Here is a 22,808-nt window from a genome sequence, read left to right as displayed (position 1 = left end):
ACTAGAGGGCGATTTTTAAAGGAATGGGGAGAGAGATCTGGGCATGCCCACAGATGCCAGGGAAGGACTCAGTGAAGAGAGATTGAGAGTAAGAGACAGTGAGGAGATGATCCACACTGACAAGCTCTCAGAGGAGAGAGGAGGGAATGGGATGGGATTAAGGGTTCCAAGTGAAGGGCTGGCCTTGGCAAGAAGGCCCACCTCTTCTTCTCACACTGGAGCAAAGGCAAAGGGAATTTAGGATGATTTCAAATGTATTTGAAATTAGGAGGGGGTCAGGAAATGGTAAGTTCAGTGGAGATTCGAAAACATTTACATTCCTTTAGCCTCCTTTAGGTACATTTTTCCTTGGTAGAATGTAAGTTCCTTGAGGGTAGGGGCTTCCTTGCTTGCTTGCACACAGTGAATGATGCTTAATAAATACTTTATCTGATTTCATTAAGCATGACTGAAAAACTTACTCCCAGACCTTATAAGCGTATAAAAGAGTATCAATTCTTCTTTAAGACCAGGCACTGCCTAGCTGTGTGATCCTGGAGAAGTCACTTAACTTCAATTGCCTGGCTCTTGTTGCCCTTCTGTCTCAGAACTGATACTAAGACAGAAGCTAAGAGTTTAAACAAGACTTTACCATATCAGCCCCTTCCTTTCTGTAATTCCATTCATTGAACTTGGGCTCAGAGATGCCAATTTCTCCCCTGGCCATCATCTAGATACACTTTCCTCCCTCACCTCTCTCCAGCCTTCATGAAGCAGTTCGACCTGCCATTATCCCCTCCATATGTATCACTAACTGTGACTCACCGAACCCCAGTTTTGGATTACTCCCATCCTCTGTCACCTGCCCTGAGGCCTTGAGCAGGTACAGCAGATAGAGTACTGGGCCTGGATCAAGAAGGCCTGGATTCAAATTCAGCCTCAGGCACGTACTAGTTGTATGACCCTGAGAAGTCACTTTACCTCTGTCTATTCCAGTTTTCTCAACGGTAAAATGGAGATAATAAAAGCACCTGCCGCTTGGGGTTGTTGTGAGGAGCCAGTGCCTTGCACCCAGTAGATATTGAATCAATATTTGTTCTTTTCCTTCCTTCCATGGCACCCTCTCTCCCTACCATCTTAGCCAAGGACTTCATCCAAAAAAATGGAGACTATTTGACAAGAGCTCCATCTTCTGCTTCATCTCACATCACTCAGGCATCTTCCTCCACTATCTCTGCTTCACCCCTCTGTCCCAGGAAGAGATGGCCCTTCTCTTTGTCAAGGCCAACTCACCCTCTACATTTCCCATCTCTATCTGCCTTCTCCCATCTTCACATCACTCCCTCTAGCATCCCCATTCTCTCACTAATCTTCAGTCTCTCCCTTTCTACTGGGACTTCCCTATTGGTCACAAACACACTCCTGTCTCATACATTCTTTTTTTGAAACTCTTACCTTCCATCTTAGAATCAATACTGTGTGTTGTTTCCAAAAGAGAATTGAGGACTAGCCAATGGAGATTAAGTGACTTGCCTGTGGTCACATAGCTAGGAAGTGTCTGAGGTCAGATTTGAAACCAGGACTTCCCATCTCTAGACTGACACTATCCATTAATAGGTAGCTGCCTCCTGTCTCACTCATTCTAGACTCACTCACTCACTCAGCTAGATGGCTGAGCAGATTGAGAGCCAGGCCTAGAGACTAGAGGTCCTGGGTTCAAATGTGGCTTCAGATACTTCCTAGTTGTGTGAGCCTGGGCAAGTCACTTGACCCCCATTGCCTAGCCCTCACCACTCTTCTGCCTTGGAGCCAATACACAGTATTGATTCCAAGATGAAAGGTAAGGGTTAAAAATATACTCCCTTAATCTGACTGTCTCCTGGCCATATTCCAATATCTCTTCTTCCCCTTTGTAGATAAATTCCTTGGGAAATCCATCTGCAATAGGTGGCTTCTACTTCTTTTCCTCTCACTCAATTCTAAATCTTCTGCAATATGACTTCTAACCTCGTCATTCAATTGAAATTCCTCTCTCCAAAGTTATCGATAATCTCTTTCTTAATTGTCAATCTAATGACCTTCTTTCTCAATCCTCGCCCTTCTTGACTTCTATGTAGCCTTTGACAATGTCAATCACTGTCTTCTCTACAGACCTTCCTGCACTGCTACCGCTTGGTTCTCCTCCTACTTGTCTGACCACACCGTTATCTGCTTTGTAGCTCTTCATTCACATCCACTAACTATATGTGTCTCAATGCTCTGTCCTGGGTTCTTTTCTCTTCTCTCCTATACCATTTCATTTGGCAATCTCATTAGTTCTCCTAGGCAAAATTACCATTGCCGGGCAAAAGTTTCTCAGATCTATATGCCCTACCCTTGTCTCTCTCCTGTGCTACAGCTTCAAATCACTAACTCCCCAACACCTAAAACGGAATATCATCTCAAACCAACTATGTCCAAAATAGAACTTCTTATCATTTCCCCACAAAGCCACTCCTCTGCTAAACCTCCCTGTTCATATTGAGGGCATCACTACCCTCCCACAACCACCCAGCATAGTAACCACCACGTTATTCTTAACTCCTCACTCAAATTCATCCCATATAACCCAGTGCTGAATCTTGTTGTTTCTACTTTCACAATATCTATTCCCAGATATATCCCATTTCCTCTACTCATATTGCCTCCACCTTGGGACAAGCCCTCATCACATTTCATCTGGACTATTATGATAGACTTCTGGGTGATCTCATTATGTCATACCTCTCCTCATCCTACCATCCTTCACTTAGCTGTTGAAGTAATTTCCCCAAAGGAAAGTGGCAAATGTTGGAGGGGATGTGGCAAAATTGGGACACTGATGCATTGTTGGTAGAGTTGTGAACTGATCCAACCCTTATGGAGGGCAATTTGGAAGTATGCCCAAAGGGCCATAGAACTGTGTATTCCCCTTGATCCATAATACCACTATGCAGTCTATATCCCAAAGAGATAATTAAAAAGGGGAAAGGATATGCTTGTACAAAATATATATATAGCAGCTCTTTATGTGGTGTCAAAGAATTGGAAATTGAGGGCACGTTCATCCATTGGGGAATGGCAGAACAAATTATGGTACATGTTGGTGATGGAATACTATTGTGCTATAATAAATGACGAGCAAGAGGATTTCAGAAAAAGCTGGAATGAACTGCAGGAACTGATGCAGAGTGAAATAAGAACCAGGAGAACATTGTACCCAATAACAGCAATATTGGACAATGATTATCTGTGAAAACTTGGCTACACTCAGCAATGCAATGATTTGAGATATAAGGGGAAATTTAGGGTTGTGACTTAATCTAAATTAAACTGGTCGCCAGGGAATATCCCAAATAAAATACCCAAGTTGGTTTGGAAATTTATGGTGGTTTAATTAATACGGAGGGAAGGAATTAAGGAGAAGAGAGAGGGAAAGGGTATAGGATTTCTCCCACCTGGCCTGTGCCAGGGGGAGTTCAAAGACCTCTGCCACAAGGTCTTTTCAGAAGATTAGAGGCTTTCCTAAGAGGAAAGGTAAAGGAGAAAAGAATCAGCCTAAACTCTGAGAGAGTTCGGGGAAGATGCCTCACCTGAACTAGGTTACTAAGCTTCCCCAGTAGTGTATCAAGGACTCTCACCACCAAACCTGGACAATAGCTTCCGCCACACCAAGATGCCAAGACGCTCAGCACGCTGCTGCCAGAGCCACCCCTCCGCAAAAAGAGGCCGAGAGAGGAAGTGACATGAAATATATAGACCATTTTTACATCACTTTCCGGCATCTCACATGTACCAATGGTAGCTTAAGCTTGACTTAGGACAGCCCAGGGGTCTGTCGGTTGTTTCTGATTTGTCATTTGCTAGCATATGTCTGTCATAGGCCACCCTTCTCAGTACTTAATCCTTAAGTAGGGGTGTAGACATTCCTGTTTTGTTAGGCTAAGCAGGGCGAAGTAAATCTAAAGTTCACAGAGGCAATCTTGACAGACTTATGAAGGGGAATGCTATCCACCTCCAGAGAAAAAGAGCTGTTGGAGTGGTCTTCCACATCAGTGTATTTAGGGTTTTATTTGGGGGGTTTTGTTATGTACGAGTGTGTTCTCACAATAATAACCAATATGGAAGTGTGTTTCTCATGAAAAAATTTTTTTAAACCAACAAAGTAATTACCCTAAAGTGTGAGTCTTACCATGTCATACTTTCTCTTTTACTAAATAAGCTTCAGTGGCCCCCTAGTACCTCCAGGATCAAGTATGAAGCCCTCCATTTGGCATTTAAAGCCTTGTACAACTTGGCCCCTTCCTATCTTTCCAGTATTTCTAGCCCTTGCTCCCCTCCTCATATTCTACAATCCTACAACACTGTCCTTCTTGCTGTTCTTCAGGCATGACACTCCATCTCAGCAGTTAGGTGGCCCTGCAGTGGATAGAGCTCTGAGGCTGAAGTCAGGAAAATCAGAGTTCAAATCCAGCCTCAGACAATGTGATCCTGGATAGGTCACTTCATCTCTGTTTGCCTCAATCTCCTCACCCATAAAACAGGGATATAACAACGGCATCTGCCTTTCAGGGTTGTCGTATTAAGTGAGATAATATTTGTAAAAACCTTAATAAAGTGCTTGGCACATAAATAAATGCTTATCCCTCTCCTCTTTCTCTCTCCTCCCAACTCTATGCCTTTTCACTGGCTATCTCCCATGTCTGAAATATTCTTCTTCTTCATCTACACCTCCCAGCTTCCCTGGGTTCCTTTAAGATTCAGTTCAAATCCCCCCTTCTATAGGAGTTCTTTCCCAATTCCTTTTCCCCTTCCCTGTTTCTCCATTGCTACTGTTTTCCCTCTAAGCTTACCTTCCATTTTACTGGATGGATCTTGTGTATACATAATTGTTTGCATGATGTCTCTCCCATTAGAATGTGAGCTCCCTGAGGGTAGGGAGCATGGATCCTCAACAATTAGTACAGAGCCTAGCACATAGTAAGTGCTTAATAAATGCTTACTGAATGACAGAATTCTCCTCTAATGGTACCTTTCATCTATTCTACATGAATCTTATATGTGCCCATTTATGTATGTGTCCATTAATAGAATGTAATCTTCTTGAGGGCAACAACTATTCTTTGTATCTACATGCCTTAGAATACTGCTGGTACCTAATAAGCACTTAATAAATGCTTGCCAAATGCATGACTAAAATGTTTTCATGGAAACAAGATCAATGGAGTTAGAATAAGAAAATAAGATACAACTTGGGGAAAAACAACAACCTTTGAGTAAAGCATCTCTGTTAAAATAGAAATGTCCAAGATATATTGATGTCTGATATAAATATGATCTAGTAAAATCATCCTCCAATAGATAAGTGGAACCATTGATAGAAGCAAACTTTTTCAAAAGAAGAAATCCAAGCAATCAATGACTAGAAAAAGCATTCTGAGTCACTAATAATAAGAGAAATAGAAATTGAAACAACTGGAAGGTTTCATCTCATACCCATCAAGTTGACAAAGATGACAAAAAATAAAACAGAAGTCCATGTTAGAGGGAGCTCTATAAAGATAGGCAAATCATTACTCTCCTGCAGGCTACTGCCAACTGGTCCAACAAATGTTACTAAATTTTCCATATTCTTTAACCCAATGAACCCACTACTGGGCATATACCATAAGGAAGTCAATGATAATAAAAAAGACCCACTATATAGCAAGATATTAAAAACAATACTATAGTAGGCTTAGAGTGGAACAGGAACATGGGTGTGACTGAAAAGTCAACATTGCCCAGCTTTCATGAGCAGGTAGATGGCCCAAGGAATGGGGTCAGGCCCTCATATGAGTAGACAACAAGAAGGATCTAGAGCTGTATTGGTGAAACTATGGCATGTGTGCCAGAGGGGACTGCTCCCTTCCCCCTCCACATGTGCCTGAGGACATTTCTCCCATCACCCACCCCTCTACCCAGCAACCCAATAGGAATACTTCCTCCCTCCCCTGTCTATGGTAAGGTGGGGGACTGACATATGGTATGAGGGTTGCAGTTTGGGCGCTTGGTCTCTAAGGTCTCTAAAAGGTTCACCATCACTGATCTAGGGGCTGCCCTGCTACCCCTAGATTACTCTTCAGACTCAAGGAATAATAACTCTTCAGGTTGGCTGCCTTTGGCCCAGAGTTAATGAGCATGGCTTCATTCTCATTACGGTTGTCCCTCGCTATATCACTATATCACAGTTCACTTATCATGGCTTCACCATATTGTAGGATTTAAAATATATATATGTCTAATTCTGTAGTGGTGTGAAGATAGGATTAACTCTCCCCTTGTCTATTTTTAGCTAATCAAATCAAGAACTTAAAGTATGCCTACTTACCATTAAGTATGAAAGTTTACAAGTCACTGAGTAGAATAAGCTCATACCTCCAAAAAGCCACTGCCACCACCACCCCTTGAGCAGTGCTAGGCAAATTGAAAGGCTGCGATTGGTTTCTGTGAAGTGGAGGAGAGACAGGAAGTGATATGGGAAAGGGGGCATAAAAAGAGACCAACATGGTCTGGGGAGTCATTCCTTTCCTGGCATTTGGAGTGTGTGGCTGAGATTCCTGCCTTGGCTTTGGAGGAGGCTGCATTGGTGGAACTCTGGCTGAAGACACCAATGTGACTTCTGGCTGAGGATTACCAGGAAATCCACATGGAGATCAGACTTGGGGAAGCCTCCTCTGGGACTGAGCCAGACTTCACCAGAGAAGGGCTGTTGGCTTGTTAGGAATCTGTGTCTTTATTTACATTTTACACTTTCACTCTTTCCACCTCTTTATAAATAAAAGCTGCTAAAAGTCATTTTGACTTAAGCTATAATATTTTAAAGTTGGCTACCACAATATTACTTTATAACTCTCTTTTTTAGTATAAAAACCTAAATTTAAACCTTACAGTGGAGTTACACTTATTGCAGCACACTATTGGCTGATGGAATGAAAGGCAACCAATCACAGCTCTGTGTTCTGTATCCTGGGTGCTGATTAGCTCGGTGACTATAGGTTAATAAGGGAAAAGGTTTATAGGAGAGTGGAAAGGGTTTATAAAGCCATAATATATATATATATATATGCATATATATATATATATCAATAGATGATAATGCACAAAGACAATTGTCATTCTCGGTCACCGAGAGACTACCACTATTAATAAAATATAAAGCCGCTATACTTCACTGATTTTCACCTATCATAGGGGTCTTTGGAATGTAACTCCCATGATAGGTGAGGGATCACTGTATATCTTTGTACTTCAGTAAAAGCAAGTGCCTGATTTGAATACTGTGTACCAGATAAGATGGAACTTGGGCCTAAACAAACACTTTCTATAGTTGTAAGAATCTGGAAACCAAAGCTAGGTACCCATTGATTAGGGCAGTGATAGTGAACCTTTTAGAGACCAAGTGCCAAAGCTGCAACACTCATACCCATGTGAGCCCCCTCCTTCCCCTTACTCCAGATAGGGGAGGGAGGAAGCACTCCCATTGGGATTCTGGGCAGAGGGGCAGATCACATAACAGGCATGTGTGGAGAGAGGGAAGGGAGCAGCCACATCTGGTACATGTGCCATAGGTTTGCCAACAAAGGATTAGGGGCTGGCTAAATAAGTTATACATAAATGCAATGAAATATTACTGAATTGTAAGGAATAACAAATATAAGGAATCTGGAAAAGCATGGGAAGACTCATATGAACTGATGAGAAAGAACCAAGAGAACACTATACATGACAACTACAGTGATCTAAATGAAGGCAACCGTAAAAGACAACACAATTTAGATCAAGTGCAAAGATCTGGATTGGTTCCAGATGACTGATACCGGAACATGATTCCTTCCACTCTGTAGCGAGGTAATGAAGAATGACTCTGGAATGTCCCATGCTCTGTCAGTGAAGGCAGCATCCTTGATGATGACATGAAAAGGGAAAAGGTAAGTATAAGCAGAAGCAGAAGCATCAGAATGGTGAATGACTGGGAAAGGTTGACTGGTCACATAACAAGAGCAAAGAGTAACCAGGGAGTGGATCAAATGCTCATTGATATCAAGAGGCATAGGGGAAGACTCCCAATAACTTGAGCAAACAAAATGGTTGGGATCAGCTTTACTAGAGGGGATCACAGACCCAGTCAAGTACTGAAGTTCGATGACTGGCCAGTAGTGTGATGTAGTCTTGTTTTGGTCATAACCTGGCCAAGGAATCATTAGATATATAGATAACTCTGGGGAACATCCCAACGTAAAAGATAATCACAGAATATGAGAGTGTGAAGGGACATCAGAGGCCCTCTGATCTACTTTGTACCCCAAAAAAGAATCCCCTCTATAAAATCTTTGGCAATCCCAAACAGTCTCTGCTTGTACATCTTACTGAGGGGGCTCTTGTTACCTCCTAAGGCAGTCCATTCTACTTAGAGATAGTTATTCAGAAGTGTTTTCTTTTTCTAAACCTAAATTGGACTCTTTGGCAACATCTTCCCTTCCCCCATTGCTGCTCCTAATTCTTCCCTTTGGAGCCAATCAGAGCAAAGCTAATTAGGCTTCCAGCTTGTAAGTACTTGAGGACAGCCATTGTAAGCTCTCTCCCATCCCCAAGCCCTCTGTTCTTTAGACTGAACATCCCTACTTCCTTCCACTAATCTCCATACCGCAGAAACTCAAAACCCCCTGCCATCTTGTTTGCCCTCCTCTGGATGATTTCTGGCTGGTGATGTACTTCTTAAATATGGCACCCAAATCCAATGGATAGTCTAGATGAGGTCTGATCAGGGTAGCTCCCAGTGAGACTCCTGTCCCCTTGGTCCTAGAAGCCAGGCATCTCGTCATGGACCCTGACAAAGAATGCCCCATTGAAAACCTGGTATTCCAGCAAATAGTACGGAGGAAGAAAAGTCAGGAGGGAGAGGGACATCATGACCACTCCACAATGTGGGGAGGGGGGAAGAAAGTCCACAAGAAAGGGCTATGTAGGGAAGGCAGAAGGGAAAAAAGGTGGTCAGGGAGAGGAGAAAAGTGGAGAGAAGGCAGAGCTTACTCTGTTCCCGCCTTCCTTTGTTCAGGGGTACATGCATTTATTTCCACTGATATTCTGAGTTCATAGTAAAAAAATTATTTCAATGTGCCTTGGTTTGGTTCCTTTCCAACCTAATACTACCCCCCCACCCATCCTCCAAGCCAAAAGTTCTCATTATAACCTTTGGTCTTTGCCATTCTGGGCGGAATTCACTACGTGCATGTTCTATCCTTGCACGGCGGGACCTACGTAACACCCTGCTGCAGCGGAGGCCCCCTATGATACTTCAGGCTCTGGTATGACAGATTTGAGTCATACAAATCCAGCTTCTCCTCTGGCATCTGGGATCCAGCTCAGTTGCAGCTCACTCCACCTCGGCAGTGGTCTTGCAGTCCTCTCAGAGCGCAGGCAAGAGAGCTTCACTCTGAGAGATGGTGGCAGCAAAGAACTCTCCAGACAACTGTGAAGACTGTCACTTTCTAGATGTGAGTCCCTTTGGCTTTTCCCCTGCCCCATCGGATTTTGTCCAGGGCACTGGAACTAGCAGAAACAACTTTGACAAACTTTTGAGTGGTTTTTTTGGCTTTGAGTGTTCTGACAGTGATTTGGTTTTCTTTCTTGCTATGTCTATGTGTGCGTGTGTCTGTGCTTTCTCTTTCCTCTTTGTTTAGGGGGAGACACCCAAATCCAAGAAAAAGATCTGCAGGACGCTAAAGATTGGGGGACTGGTCTTTGGGATCCTGGCACTTTCCCTCACTCTCATCTTTTTAGGGGGAAAGCACTTCTGGAACCTGGAACCCCAGAAGGTAAGCCAATGCACCGTCTTATCTAAGTGCTTTCATGTCTATGGTCTCAAATGAGGTGGTCTTAGGTGTCCCATGCAGGGGCTTGGGCACTTGTTAGAAATTCAGCTCATTGGGTCATCTGCGTGTCAGGGTGTCTAGGTGCTAGTGCTCCGAGGGAGTCTGGATTCTGCTCCCTGTTATTCCTGTGCTGGAGGTATCGTGACTTCGCTAAGGCAGAGGAAGGCATTCTCTGTATCTGAATTTATACCATGGCTTGTGGGATATTTGGCCCTAAGGAGTTAAGAAGCTTCATCGAAGCAAGGTTTATTGCGAGAAAATACTTTCCGTCTTTCTTTCAATTATCTGGCTAGAAACTGGTGGAAAAGCAATTACTCTGCCACCGAAGGAGAAGGAGGCAGAAAGGGAGCAGCAGCAAGGGCTTCTCAGAGATTATGTTTCTGCCTTAATGCATCTCCCGTGTGAATAGGCAATAAGGAGGCCCCACCAAGTGCAGGGAGTCTCTCCAGTTCCAAGATCCCACTTGTGGCTTCCTTTTAATTAGTAGCTCAGGTCCCTACTAACCACAGTTGCCTCCGTCCCACTGAGACGGCAGTGACACAAGGCAGATGCAAAAGGAGTGCGATCCCAGGCCCTGGGCACCTTAGGAGTCCACACACTGGGAACTGGCATGGTGTCCAGAGGGATTCGGCTGCATGGTCCCGGTCTGATGAGTACAACGTGGCCGCAATTACCACTCTTTAAACCCACAAAATGCTAAGTCACGTAAGCCCACCTACAGAGAGGCAATGCTCCTTCTCTCAAAGAACTGCCGTCTAGTAGAGGATTAAACAGATATGTCTGAAGATAATGTCAGTAAGCCAAGTGGCTATCCACCGGGCAGTCATTTTCTACCTATAATGTACACAGAGTATTAGAAGAGTCTAGGGTGGCACAGAGGACATAGAGAGGGCTTTGGAGTTAGGAAGACTTGGGTTCAAGTCCCGTCTTTGCCATATGCTAGTGAGGACCATGGGTAAGTCACCACTTCTCAGTACCGTAGACTATAGGTTAAAAATCACCAGTCTGCAGAAGTGGAGGGACTTTCCATACCAGAAGTTCCCTACTCTAATGAAAGAACAGGTTTGGCACACAAAAAAGCTGCATATACACATGCAATCCCACAGGGCTCAGGGTAGTGAACAAACTGATGGATCAGGAGACATAAAGACATAGTATGTTCAAGTAGTGCCCTAGCTAGCTAGGTGACAGTAGACAAGTCATTTCACTTCTCAGAACCCCTGGACATATCTTTAAGTCTCTGTTACTGGTAAGCCCAGGAAAAGGAGCTTTTTGCACCAGGCACTCCCTATATCAGTGAAGTTCCAAGTCCCCCCCCCCAAAGGACATTCACAGATATTATTTTGGCCAGAGTTGTTGACCATTTGGTCATGTTTCCAGAAGAAACCACCTTAAAGAGTGGCCGAAGCCCACCTTGCTCAGGGATTTCCTAGTGAACTAGAGTGTGAAGGGCTTTTCCCATCCTTTCGGCTATTTCTTCTCCTTTTCCAATTTGGAGTTCTTGGTCTGTTTGGGGGGGGGGCGTGGAGAGAGAAAAGCAGGGAACTAGGAAGAAGTAGGAGAAGAGCAGAAGAAGGTTGGTCTGGGGAAAGTGGGGAACCCAGGAAACAGGAGAAAATGAAGGAATGGGAACAGGGAACAGGAAGGAAAGCTCCCGACACTATAGGCTAGGTGGGGAGAGACAAAAGAATATTCCTTTCTCAATTCAGCTGAGGGCAGGCCCCATCTCCCTCTTGTCTTTGGGTCCCCAGTACCCAGCGTGGTAACTGGCACATAGTGGGACTCAAGAAGTGATTGCTAGATTGGATTGAATTCAGAAAAGGTTTGAATTGAAAAAGAAAAGTTCTCTCTGTGCTTCATCAGGAATCCTTTGCCTGAAGCTGGCCTTGAGTTTAAAATGGAAGATAAAAGGCTGCCTCTCTGACCCCACCACCCCTCCCCCGCCACCCCCAACTTTCTTTGGTCTCAAACAAAGTAGGAGAGAGGCATTTAAGTCTTCTGTCTCCCTCCCAATGGCTCCCAACAGAATGCACAGAGCTTGTAGCTGGGCTAGCAGGTGAGGCAACATGGCACAAAGCAAAAAGGCCATGGAGCAAACCCAGCTGCCTGGCCTTTGGAAACCTGGTGACACACAGTGCCTCAGACTGTGCAGTGGCTCCACGCTGAATGAAGTCCCTAAAAGAGGGCACTTCCACATGAGTTAGAGCAAAGTTTATCTTTTGGCTCTTCTCCCACTCCCCCACCAAGGGCCAAGATGGACTGCCCTGAGGGTGGGGCAAAGACAACGTGGCATTGATGAATATAGGATCATGGGATATGGCCCAATGCAGGGGGCTTTGTCACTTGGTCATAGCAACACAGCTAGCAGGTGCTATTTCTGTCCTTTTCAAAAAAACCTCCCAAGTTATTTGTCACAATGAGCCTCTGTAAGGTGAGGTAGGTCTTCTCTTTCATTTTCACAACTGGGGTGTGGTTCCTGGCCCCACACAGCCTCAATTCCAGTTGCGAGCCCTGAAAAAGGCCCCAGTGCCCAATGGCTGATGCCCTCTGATCTTAAGAAGGCCACTTTTTGGTCATGCCAATTGTGGCCAAAGGGGGAAGGGAGGGTGGGGAGCAAGAAGAAAAGCTGGGCTCCCAGGGATTCATTCATCTGCTCATAGGAACAAAGGCTGGCACAGTGCGCCATGCTGCAGAGGGCCCAAGGGGCATCTTTGAGACCTGCCTGAGATCTTAGTGAGACCCATCTGTGAGCCCAAACTTCTCACTGGAGACATCTTTTCTTTAGATCACCTATTTTGGTCTCAGTGAGCAAGAGGAAATCAGGCCTTGGTGCAGCCAAAACCAAGTATAGAGAGCTCGTGGCATGCACCAATGTAGCAGCTTGGTCTGAGGGCAAGAAAAGGCGAGAGAGTCCATCAAGGATCCAGTTCCAAGGATACTCTGTCACAGGGATGTGGCTCTTTATGAAAGGAAGCTCAAAGCTCACCTAATGACAGGTGAAAGGGACCCTGTATCCTATTTCCACCAGCCCCCAAGCAATTGGCTAGCTTACGGCACCACAACTAAGAATGATTAGTTGTCCATCTCTCTTCCTCCCTTTTCTACAGTGAGGTGGATTTAGCCATTAGATAATGAGAGCCTGTTCCTCAAAGCCACACAGGGTACTCTCTGGTGTCCCTGAAGAAACTGGATGGAGTGACAGGACATCCAGGGCTTCATCCATGGAAATCAGATGGCTAAGGTTCATCCCATTCCATCACCCCCACTAAGCATCCACTCTAGAGACTAGGTGAGGAGAGAGGACCACAAGAGAGAGCAGGGAGATGGGGAGAAGAAAGAACCAGTCTGGGCGATGGCATGCTTCCCTGTCATTACAGCAACAGTAGGCAGGTTAGGGCTTCAGATGCCTGGCACACAGAGGGCTAGAATGGTCTCCAGTGCCTAAAATCACCAAGAGCCTTCCTTTTCCACTGCCTTCATAGAGCTTTTCCCAGAGTCCACCCAGTCTTGGGATAGGACATCTCTCAGATCCGATTTTGAGGAAAATTTCAGGAGGAAAAGTGGGTGGGCATGAGCTGAAAGACGCAGGTATCATGTCCAAATTAAGGAGAAGATTCCCTTCAATGCACAGCCTGTGGAAAATTCCAGTTCTGAGCCCAAAGCCAAGTTCTCCTGGCTGCCTTTAGAGCCTGTGGGGCTGTTGGCTAGAGAAAGTGGATGATGCTGGGTGACTTCTTGACAGAAGGGACATGTCTTCTGTCCTGGGGTATCTCTCAGAATTAGTATTTGCTCCCTGCCCCCCTACACCCTACTACCACCACCGCACCTTATTTTGTTTGCATACATCTGTTTAAAATAAGCTGTAGTTATTTAAAATCCCACATCTGGTGTTGACATTTTCATTCCAATAAGTCCTCCTCCTCCTCCTCCTCCTCCTCCTCCTAGCTGCTCCCCGCTACCACCACCTCCCACCTTGTATGGACAAAAGATTCAGATTTCACCTCCTAAAGGGAGTGCGAGGCCCACTTGAATCTCTTCCCTTTGACATTTTCAAACACACACATATACGCACACACACAGAGCTCAAGCAAAGTTGGAGGAAATTGGGAGGACTAAATGCAGGGGAATCCAGTTGGATTGGGCCTTACTAAACTCTAGCACCCCTCAAGGACAATGACTACCTCAGCTTTAGAGTAGATGGAAAAAGAATTTCCTAGAAGTGCTGAGGTTGGGTATGTGTCTGTGTGTCAGAACTTCTCTGCAGGTGAAGCAGGAGGGCTGGGAGGCTGCGCCAGAGGGCCAGGCTTCTCCTAATTCCAGTAACTACAGGAGGAGGGTGCTAGTTCACCACTCCTCTGGGGCACCTACAAAAGCTGGTAGCCATTGGCCCTCAGGAACCCTCAAGGTAACTTCTCAGTTCCTTCTCTATCCAACCCAGGAAGCAGTTGCCATCCAGTCATACCTCCCCCTATCTTGCTTGAGTTTTTCGGGATAAGGGCAGTTTTAGGAATTACCCAAAAAGCCAAGGTTCCTGAAGGTTATGAGAGAACACAAGGAACAGAAGGAAACCACTAGTAATAAGACTGGGGCAATCAAGAGGGCTCTGCTTCAGTGTACCAACATTTAGAGGGTACAGCCATGAATCCTTTAGCAGCTAGAAACAACTGAGCTTAGCACCTTGTTAGCAAGAATATTTCATTAAAATAGTAAGCTATCAGACTGCAACCAGACCCCCAAACAAGCTCTTCCCTAGTGCACCAGCCTTCCTCCACCCCTCCTTCTGCCCCCACAAGCATGCTATGTGTCACTCGCTCCTAGCTCTGCACTGAACTAAGTCAGGAGATCTGAGTTTGAATCCCACTGTCACTGCTCCATGTGACCATAGACAAAATCCTTTGTTCCCTCTGTAAGCCATTCATTTCTTTCTTTGTCTGGAAAAGGAGAAGGTTGGATTAGCTGCTGATTTCTAAGGTCACTTGCCTCTTTAACATTCTATAAAGCAATGATTCTAGAAAGTCAGGACCTTGGAGGGAGGGATGACTGTGCCCTCCACCAGTGAGTTGTAGCTGTCCTTTCAGACATGTCCCAGTGAGACTGTCACTTGCCTAGTCTGGGTGTGGTTTTTCTCTTCCTCATCTGCTTTAGCCAGAGACCTCTTTTCTTCACTCTTCTTCGGGGCACACAAGAAATATAGATTTTCTCTCCAAGCTCCCATTGCCCCCCCAAACTAGGTCAGCAGCTGGGGGGGGGGTGAAACTGATATCTGGGGAAGTATTTGCAGTCACATCCTAAGCGGTAGGAATGGGCTTCACTTTTTTTACTGCCACGTCGACCCCATCATTTCAGTTAGAGCTCCCTCTTCCTCCTCCTGCATTCCAAGAATCAAATGCACACTTGGATAGCAACTCCCACTGGACCATCTCCTGCTTGAACTACTCCTGGGCAGTTCACACAGATTAAGTAGAAAGCAAGCGGCAGAATGCTGCAGACATAGATGGGTTCGTTGGCAGGCTCCTCCTAAGGGAGCATTTGGTTGTCAGCTTCTCTGACACCAGTGACAAGGGAATGAGCCTTCAAAGTAAACTGCCCCTGTGTGACTGGTGATGGAATGGGGCCCATGGGAGAGAGGAGCTTGGGTGTCTGAGCTGCCACTTTGGACGCCTTATTAAGCTCAGCAAAATGGTTGTTTCCAATCATGTTGCCCTAGCCCACGTGATAGCACGGTGAGATGCCAATGGACAATCCGAGCCCTTGGGTGCCATTACTCACTGACTTGAAATCATCCTCAGGTCATTGTCCCAGTCCTGCCCCAGGGGTTCTCCCAATCGAATAATGCCATCTGTGTGCCAGGCTTGCCCCAGCCCTGCGAGTGGGCACTGTCACCTGCTTGGCCAAACTTGATCTAAGAGTAAAGGTAGGAAAGAAATAGACCGAGAAACCCAGATGGCCCAAAGGACAGAGAATAAGGTGAGAGGGAAAGGGGGAGCAATTTCTCAAACTCTGGATTTGCAGATGCAAAGAACAGCTCCTAAGACCAACCTTGTTGAAAAGGAGGAATGTCTGTACAAGTGAGGCCAGATTTGCACCCCCCCCCCCGGCCTTTGAAAGGAGGTAATTGAAGACCCAGGAGCCCAAGCTCCTCTAGGAAAAAAGTCTGCTTCCCCCAGGTAACTCAGTGCCCCAGGGGCCATTTAATAGTCAGAGGGTCTCCCAGGCATGAAACAGCTTGAGATAGACTGTATATACCCCTTCAAATGTCTCTAAGCTCCACAAATGGACACTTGCCAGCCAGCCATTCTGAGCACAGACTGCAGCTTCAGGAAATGTGCCCCATAAGGAGATGTTAAAGGATGAGGGGTGGGGAAAAGAGCAGCCAGATGAATTACAGATTTCAAAAAGAAAAAAAAAGGCCAACCTCCCCCCATCCTAGACCAAACGTCCTCAACTCTCTTACTGAACGGGCTGAACCTACTGAGAGCCCCAAACAAATATATTGTGCCGAGGTTGGCGGCAACGGTACCCTTCAGAAAAGCTTTCTTTTCAGATCTCAGAGACTACTGCAAACAAAGGAGACAGAATAAAATGAAAAAGCATGAAAAATGGATGATGAGGCTCATTTACCACCTGAGTGGAAGGATTAAAATAGATTGGGGAAGGAATTTCTGGGCAGGAGAAAAAGGAATGTGTCTGTATCCTTGCCACGGCGGGAGGGTTTCAATGTGGTCTTCTTACACTTTTTAGATCCTGTGACCTAACTGCCTCCTTATGTCATGGCTCTTGTCAGGAGGACGGGTGGGCAGTGCGTTGAGTGGAGAAGAAGGGAACAGAAGAGAGAAAGGGGCAGGGGTGGGGGGACAACCAAGACAACTCCCCCCTCACAATGTTGCCATTAGATGGACCTGGTCATAATGCTCATACGAGAAACTGAGACTAGCTTTGGGGCCAAAATGTAATGTCCATTCCTGTCTACTTCAGTGGAGGTCGCTGGAGTCTTCCTCGGTTTGCTATTGGGCCTAACAAAGCTAACAGGGGCCCCTGGGTTCTTCAGAAAGCCCATATCTGGGTCAGTCTGCTTGGCGGCTTAGAGCTTCTTGCCAATGACATCAAGGTCATGAGTTTAGTTCTCAGACAAGCCAGCTGGAAGATCTTCCCAGATGTACCCATTTGCAGAGGCAACTAAATGAGACCCATGAGCACATTGAAGAGTTTAGACTGACTATCCACGCGGGGAAAAACCAAGTGGGTGAAGAATGCCTATTCTTTAGACTATAGCCGTCAGTACCTCAGTCTTGAATAGACACTGCAAATGAGTGATAAGCTGGGCCCAGACATGAGTGAGAGAGGAGAGTGGGCAGGCTGGTCTTGGAGAAACTACATGGAGCTTACAATGACCCTAAGTTTATCCCTGAAACAAAGTCTCATCTTTTTAATGCCTATATTCTTCCAGTGATAAGATGTGGATGAATATCAAGCAATACCGGGAATTAAAATTTCTGGTCACCCAAAGGGCAATGGGGAGAAATATCGTGAACAGAAATGGGGCTGAGCGATGTGACCAATTACGAGTGACAGGCACAAAGTGGTAAAAACATATCGAAGAGGTGCATGTTGGGAAAAGGAGATGCTCCAATCATGTATTGATTGCCAAGGATAATGGATCGCCAACCTAAGTACTTTATCAGCACACGCATAATGAACAGAGAACTAGTAGAAGGTTCCTGCACAGTGGGTAACCACCCCCTACTGTGGAGAACTTCAGGGTATGTGTGGATCGGGGTGTCATAGGACTGTGCCACTTGAAAGATTTCTCCACCTGGGGTGAATTCATGGATCCCCAGAAACCCATGAGCTCCAGACACAGACTATACCTCCCAAAGTTGGCTGGGCATCTCCCAAACTCCAGGGGAAAACAGAGCAGAGAAAGAGCCCTCAAACCCACCCTTCCACATTTCCAAGCACTGTAGGGTGGCAGATCCCAGACCGCTATGCTTGAAAGGGCTACTTTTGCTTAGGGAGAGCCAGCTACATAGTTAGAGAAAGATCCTCTGCTTTCAAGGACTCTCTAGTAGTATCAAAAATAAACTAGTTCTCGGGCAAACGGCTCTCTGTAGTTAAAACCACAGGAATTCAAGTTGGAAGGGATGCTAGAAGTCACCTAGTCATAGCTCCTCATTTTAGAGAGGAGAAAACTAAAGCCAAGAGACACAGAGTGACTTTCTCAAGGTCACACAGGTAGGTAGTAAGGAGCAGAGCTAGAATTTGCACCAAAGTCCTCAGACTCTAACCAATCAGCTGACTTAATGGATGTAGCACTGGGCTTGGGATGGGAAAGACTCAGATTCATTCAACTCCTGTCTCAGATATTTACTAGCTATGTGTCCTGGCAAAAGCCACTTTGTATCACAGCCTCAGTTTCCCCAACTGTTAAATGAGAGTGGCCTCATAAACCTCTTTTAGCTCTAAATCTACAATGATCTTATGAGACCCAAAGTTCTTTCCACAGCACTATTCTCCCTCCCATTGTTGTCGACTCTACTGCAGTCAGCAACTACTATCAAGGCAACAGAATGATGGAGGGAGACAGTCACAAAGGTAGCTCCAGCAAGGAATATTCCCCGAGAAACTCTGAAAATCATTGCAATCTGCTGAGCTTAGCACTGTTGCCACTTTCCAATAATATTTATCTGCAAGGTGTCCAAGCAGGGTGCATTGCCAAACATGCCGGAAAACTCATTCTCCAGGAGAAAGAAATTCGAAACGTCTCCAGTCCAATTTCGGAGTCTTCCTCCGATGATTGAAAATGCAGTCTGTACTTTCCTGGGGCCCAGGTAGGCAGCCCTCCAACATCCATCCCCCGCTCGCTCGCTCGCCTCATTTTTCCATGCACCGATCCATCAGCGGCGGTACTAATGAAACACCACTACGGGCAGCAGTGGGGAAGTTTATCTCAGGGACTGAGAGTGTTTCTAACACAAATTCCACCCCGTTGGGAGCCCTGACAAGGCTGAATCTAAGCTGGATGCTTCTCCTACCTCCACCCCCAACCCCACATAGGCCCAGCTGACAGAGACCTCGATTTGTTACTCTGGGTAGAGGTTTCTCTTTTCTCAAGCTGGCTGCAGAGCTGAAACCAAGGACATATTTATAGCTAGGAGCAAATACCAAGCCTAATGGAATCTGCTACCTGTCACCAACCCACTCAGACTTCCTTAGTTAACTCCATGCCTGCCATAGATCTTGGGATGCCTCTTCTCTTCCCTTTCTACCTCCTGGCTGACCGTAACCATTTACTTAGGGGGGATCTCCTTCTGAGACCAGGCTTATCTCCTAAAAGGAGTAGCTCCACGAATATTTGTGGTGCACCTACTGTGTGCACAGGAACTGCCCTGCCCCAACACCAGCCATTAAGGGGAGGGGGAGGAAGAGGGAAAAAAAGCTATTTCCGACCCAATCTCTTATTTTTTCAACTTCGCCAGCCTCTTTTCAGGCTCCAAATAATCCCTGTTGCTACAAACCCTTCCAACTTGTTTCTCTGAGTTGAGAACAAACTGACCATGTTAAACCAACAGTATGCCACAGACATCTGCAGACCCTGAAAGGGCAAGCCACATCTGGCTGCCACTGAGGAAGGTGCCCTTAGAGAGAGATGCTGTCCTTCCCGAGGATGCGATTTTGCGGGCTCTCAGATTCCTGGGGTCTCTTTCTGAAAGGGCGAGTAGAAGTTTGAGGAAAGCCGATGGTCAGAGTCATGAGAGTATGGGTAAAATGGGCTTCGAGGTGCGGAGTCAGGCTGGAGCCATATTCCTCACCTAGCTCATTCTCTAGGGTTGGTCATTCCAGTCCTTGGTAGATGAGAATCTTCCCTTTCAAAGTCAGGAGGAGTTTAGGGGTGGGTCCCCCTCTCAAAGTACTCCGAGATGGGCAGGAGTTATTCTGCACAGAACAGCCCTCCATAGACAAGTGGAATAATCACTGCTGCAAAGACCATGTGGTCTAGTGGAAGAAGCATGGGCCTTGGAGTCACGGGACTCTGCCACTCACTTCCACTAGTGGGGGACATCCGAGAAGACCCTTTACCACTGGAGAGCTTACTTTTCTAAACTGTAAAAAAAGGAGTTGGATCAGAAGGTCTCTCGAGTTCCTTCCAGTCCTTAATCTCTGATTCCCTGATGTGGGATCCTGTGAATATGAAGACCATGAGGAAGGCCCCCAGGAAGAGAACCAAAATAAGGAAACAGACAGAGTCCAGGAAGGAATTTGGATCCCTTGGCCAGAAGAAAAGGGGCCTTAACAGGAAAGGAAGATGTTTTTCAGGGACTCAGATATTACAAAGGGAACAGGATACCAGTTTACTCTCCTTTCTCCAACTGGAACCAAATGAGAAACAAACTTAGTCTGTGACAAATGGGAAGTTTAATCAGCTCTAAGGAAATTCTTTGAGCCACTAAAGGCTCTGAGACACTAACAAGAGCTATCCAGGGACACTCCCGAATCTCTCTTGGCTACAGAGTTTGTCTCAACAGGCTGCAGCTCCCCCTTCAGAAAGCTTTAGGTGATGCCTACCTGGAGAGGGTGATGAACATTATGGATCCACTGATCAAGAGAACGAGAAATATTCCCTGCACTTAACCAGGGGGGCAACGTTCGACAGCCTCTGGTCTATATCAAGGTCATTTACTATTTAGTCAAGGTCTAAAAACGAAGCTGCTAGAATTTGGATGGTGGTTCCTCAGTGGCAATTCTGCTTTATGATCCCAAAGCCCCTCCCTTGACTTTCAGAGACACAGAATTCATAGAAATGAGCTCGTGGGCTAGCTTCTCATCTCCAAGGCCTTGTAGGGAGCCATGGAGAAAAGGTAAATGTGCCCTAGATGGCACCAATGCAAAAAAAAAAAGAGAATGCCCTGACTCTCACGGCTGGTCTTCCTCTTTCTTCCCCCAGATCTATGATGTAGAGCATACATACTTCAGCAATGGGGAGAAGAAAAAGATCTTGATGGAAATTGACCCCATAACCAAAACAGAGATATTCCGAAGCGGAAATGGCAGTGACGAGACATTGGAAATCCATGACTTTAAAAATGTAAGTCAGTTATTATTTTCCTCCTTGAAACTGTCTAGTTGAGGAATCAGAATATTTGAGCTGAAGTAGCAGAGCCTTTTGTGCTACTATTTCATTTTTAAACCCCAACTTGGGCTTCAAACTGCTCTAACCAGAACCCTCACAGAAAACCTGGTTCCCAAGTTGTGCCATTTCAAGGAATGCGGTTTCACCTCTTTTTAGGGCTACACTGGTATCTTCTTCGCTGAGCTCCAAAAATGCTTCCTGAAAACTCAGATTAAAGTCATTCCTGATTTCGATGAAACTGAGATGGAAGATGCTGAGGTAGGTGTGCTGTCGTCATTGCCCTCATGCATGCCCACAAGCACTTAAGTTTGAAACCCTGTGGCCCAGATCTTGACACATGCTGCCATTCACACATCCAGACTTGCTATTCTTCTTGAGACTTCTAGGAAGAAAGGGGTAGGGTGCCCATGCTTCGGGGCCTCTGGGGCATGCCACTTTCACCTCCAGAGGTTTTTTCTCCACTGCCCCAGAGAGAGTGCTGCAGCAAACAGAGCATTGGATTGGGAGGCAGAGGGACGCAGTTAGAACCTCAACATTCAAGGATTGCCCACATGACCCCAGACAAGTCACTTAACCTCTTGAAGCCTCAGTTCCCTCATCTCAAAAATGAGGGGCTTGGACTAGATGTTTTCTAAGGCAGGGGTGTGCTGATAAAGGGGTGATAACTGGCTCTCTAAAAAAGAATATACATACAACACATGTAAGTTTAATCTGCATTAGTAATACTTTTCCCCCATTACTTTCTTACGTCTAGACAACTGACAAAACACTAAATCGGGCCCTTATTTGTAGCATTTGCCAACATATAGATGCTCACACAGACAATTTCATAATTGACTCTCAGCATCTGGTTCGTGCTGACTCCAACACAAGCCTACTCTCTGGTCCTCTTCCTAGATCTAGGATCCATCTGTGTGGCCCCAAACCCCATCCCACTTTCAGCCAAGCTAGTGATGACCCTCTCTTGCTGAGGCCAGCAAAACAAGCTCACACAATTAATCCATCTCCAGACCTACACTAGAAGTCTTTCAAGCTTGATAGGCCCTGCCTCAGCTTGTGCTCTGCTGGCAGAACCCAGAGTCCCCTCCGTGCCACCATGAGGTGTCAGAAGAGGCCTTTAGGAGAGAAAATGAGGGATGACCTCAAGGAAATATAAATCAGCTGTGCCCCAAACAAGGCCCTAGAAAACTTCCTGGTCAAGGGCCACTGTCCGCTTGCCCCAGTGAACGGCTTTATTTTGTGCTCTTCTTCATTAACTCCCGCTACTTTCCATGGAATTGCTAATGTCATTATAAATAGTCCTACCTGGGCCTCACTGCAGAAAGGGGAAGTGAGCTCTGAGGCATGATAAGAACCCTACAGCAGTCCAGCTCTCAAAGGGCTGGCTGCTTTGCTTGCAGCTTAATGATGAGGCTAGCACACCTAGGCAGAAATCAATAGCCTGTGATTGCTAAAACAGGCAGATGGGAAGGGAACAACGGGCACAAGGTCCCCCTCCCTCTCCTCCTACCCCAACTCTGCCTTTCATTCCTCTCCTTCGCCAGCAGCCCATTCTTTTTCCTGACCATTTCCCCTGACCTGAGCTCTGCTCAAGGGCCCCCCTGGCCCTCCTGGTCATGCTGGTAGCACACTCTGAGCTAAAGGTGCCTGATCCCTGTTATCAGAGGTTGTTTGTTTGGGGTTTAGGGTGGGGGGAAACAATTACAGAGACACAAAAGATGCTGCCATGACCTCAAGGTCCATGGCCGGAACATACTTGCGGTATTTTT

General features: G+C 45.9%; 1 protein-coding gene across 1 annotated transcript in view; it reads left to right on the top strand.

Annotated features, from left to right (window-relative positions):
• The first annotated feature begins 9,290 nt into the window (after positions 1 to 9,290).
• TNMD (tenomodulin) overlaps positions 9,291 to 22,808 on the top strand; it is an 18,948-nt gene continuing 5,430 nt past the window's right edge. Inside the window, exons 1-4 of the mRNA XM_056808787.1 lie at positions 9,291 to 9,533; positions 9,720 to 9,854; positions 20,854 to 20,994; positions 21,196 to 21,297. Of these exons, the coding sequence (XP_056664765.1) occupies positions 9,480 to 9,533; positions 9,720 to 9,854; positions 20,854 to 20,994; positions 21,196 to 21,297 (432 nt within the window). The 5' untranslated portion in view covers positions 9,291 to 9,479. The remainder of the gene's footprint in view (positions 9,534 to 9,719; positions 9,855 to 20,853; positions 20,995 to 21,195; positions 21,298 to 22,808) is intronic.

The sequence above is a fragment of the Monodelphis domestica genome, chromosome X (assembly GCF_027887165.1).
Source record: "Monodelphis domestica isolate mMonDom1 chromosome X, mMonDom1.pri, whole genome shotgun sequence".
Taxonomy (NCBI): Eukaryota; Metazoa; Chordata; class Mammalia; order Didelphimorphia; family Didelphidae; genus Monodelphis; species Monodelphis domestica.
Note: the sequence above shows the minus strand (reverse complement) of the source record. Positions and strands in the feature narration are given on the sequence as shown.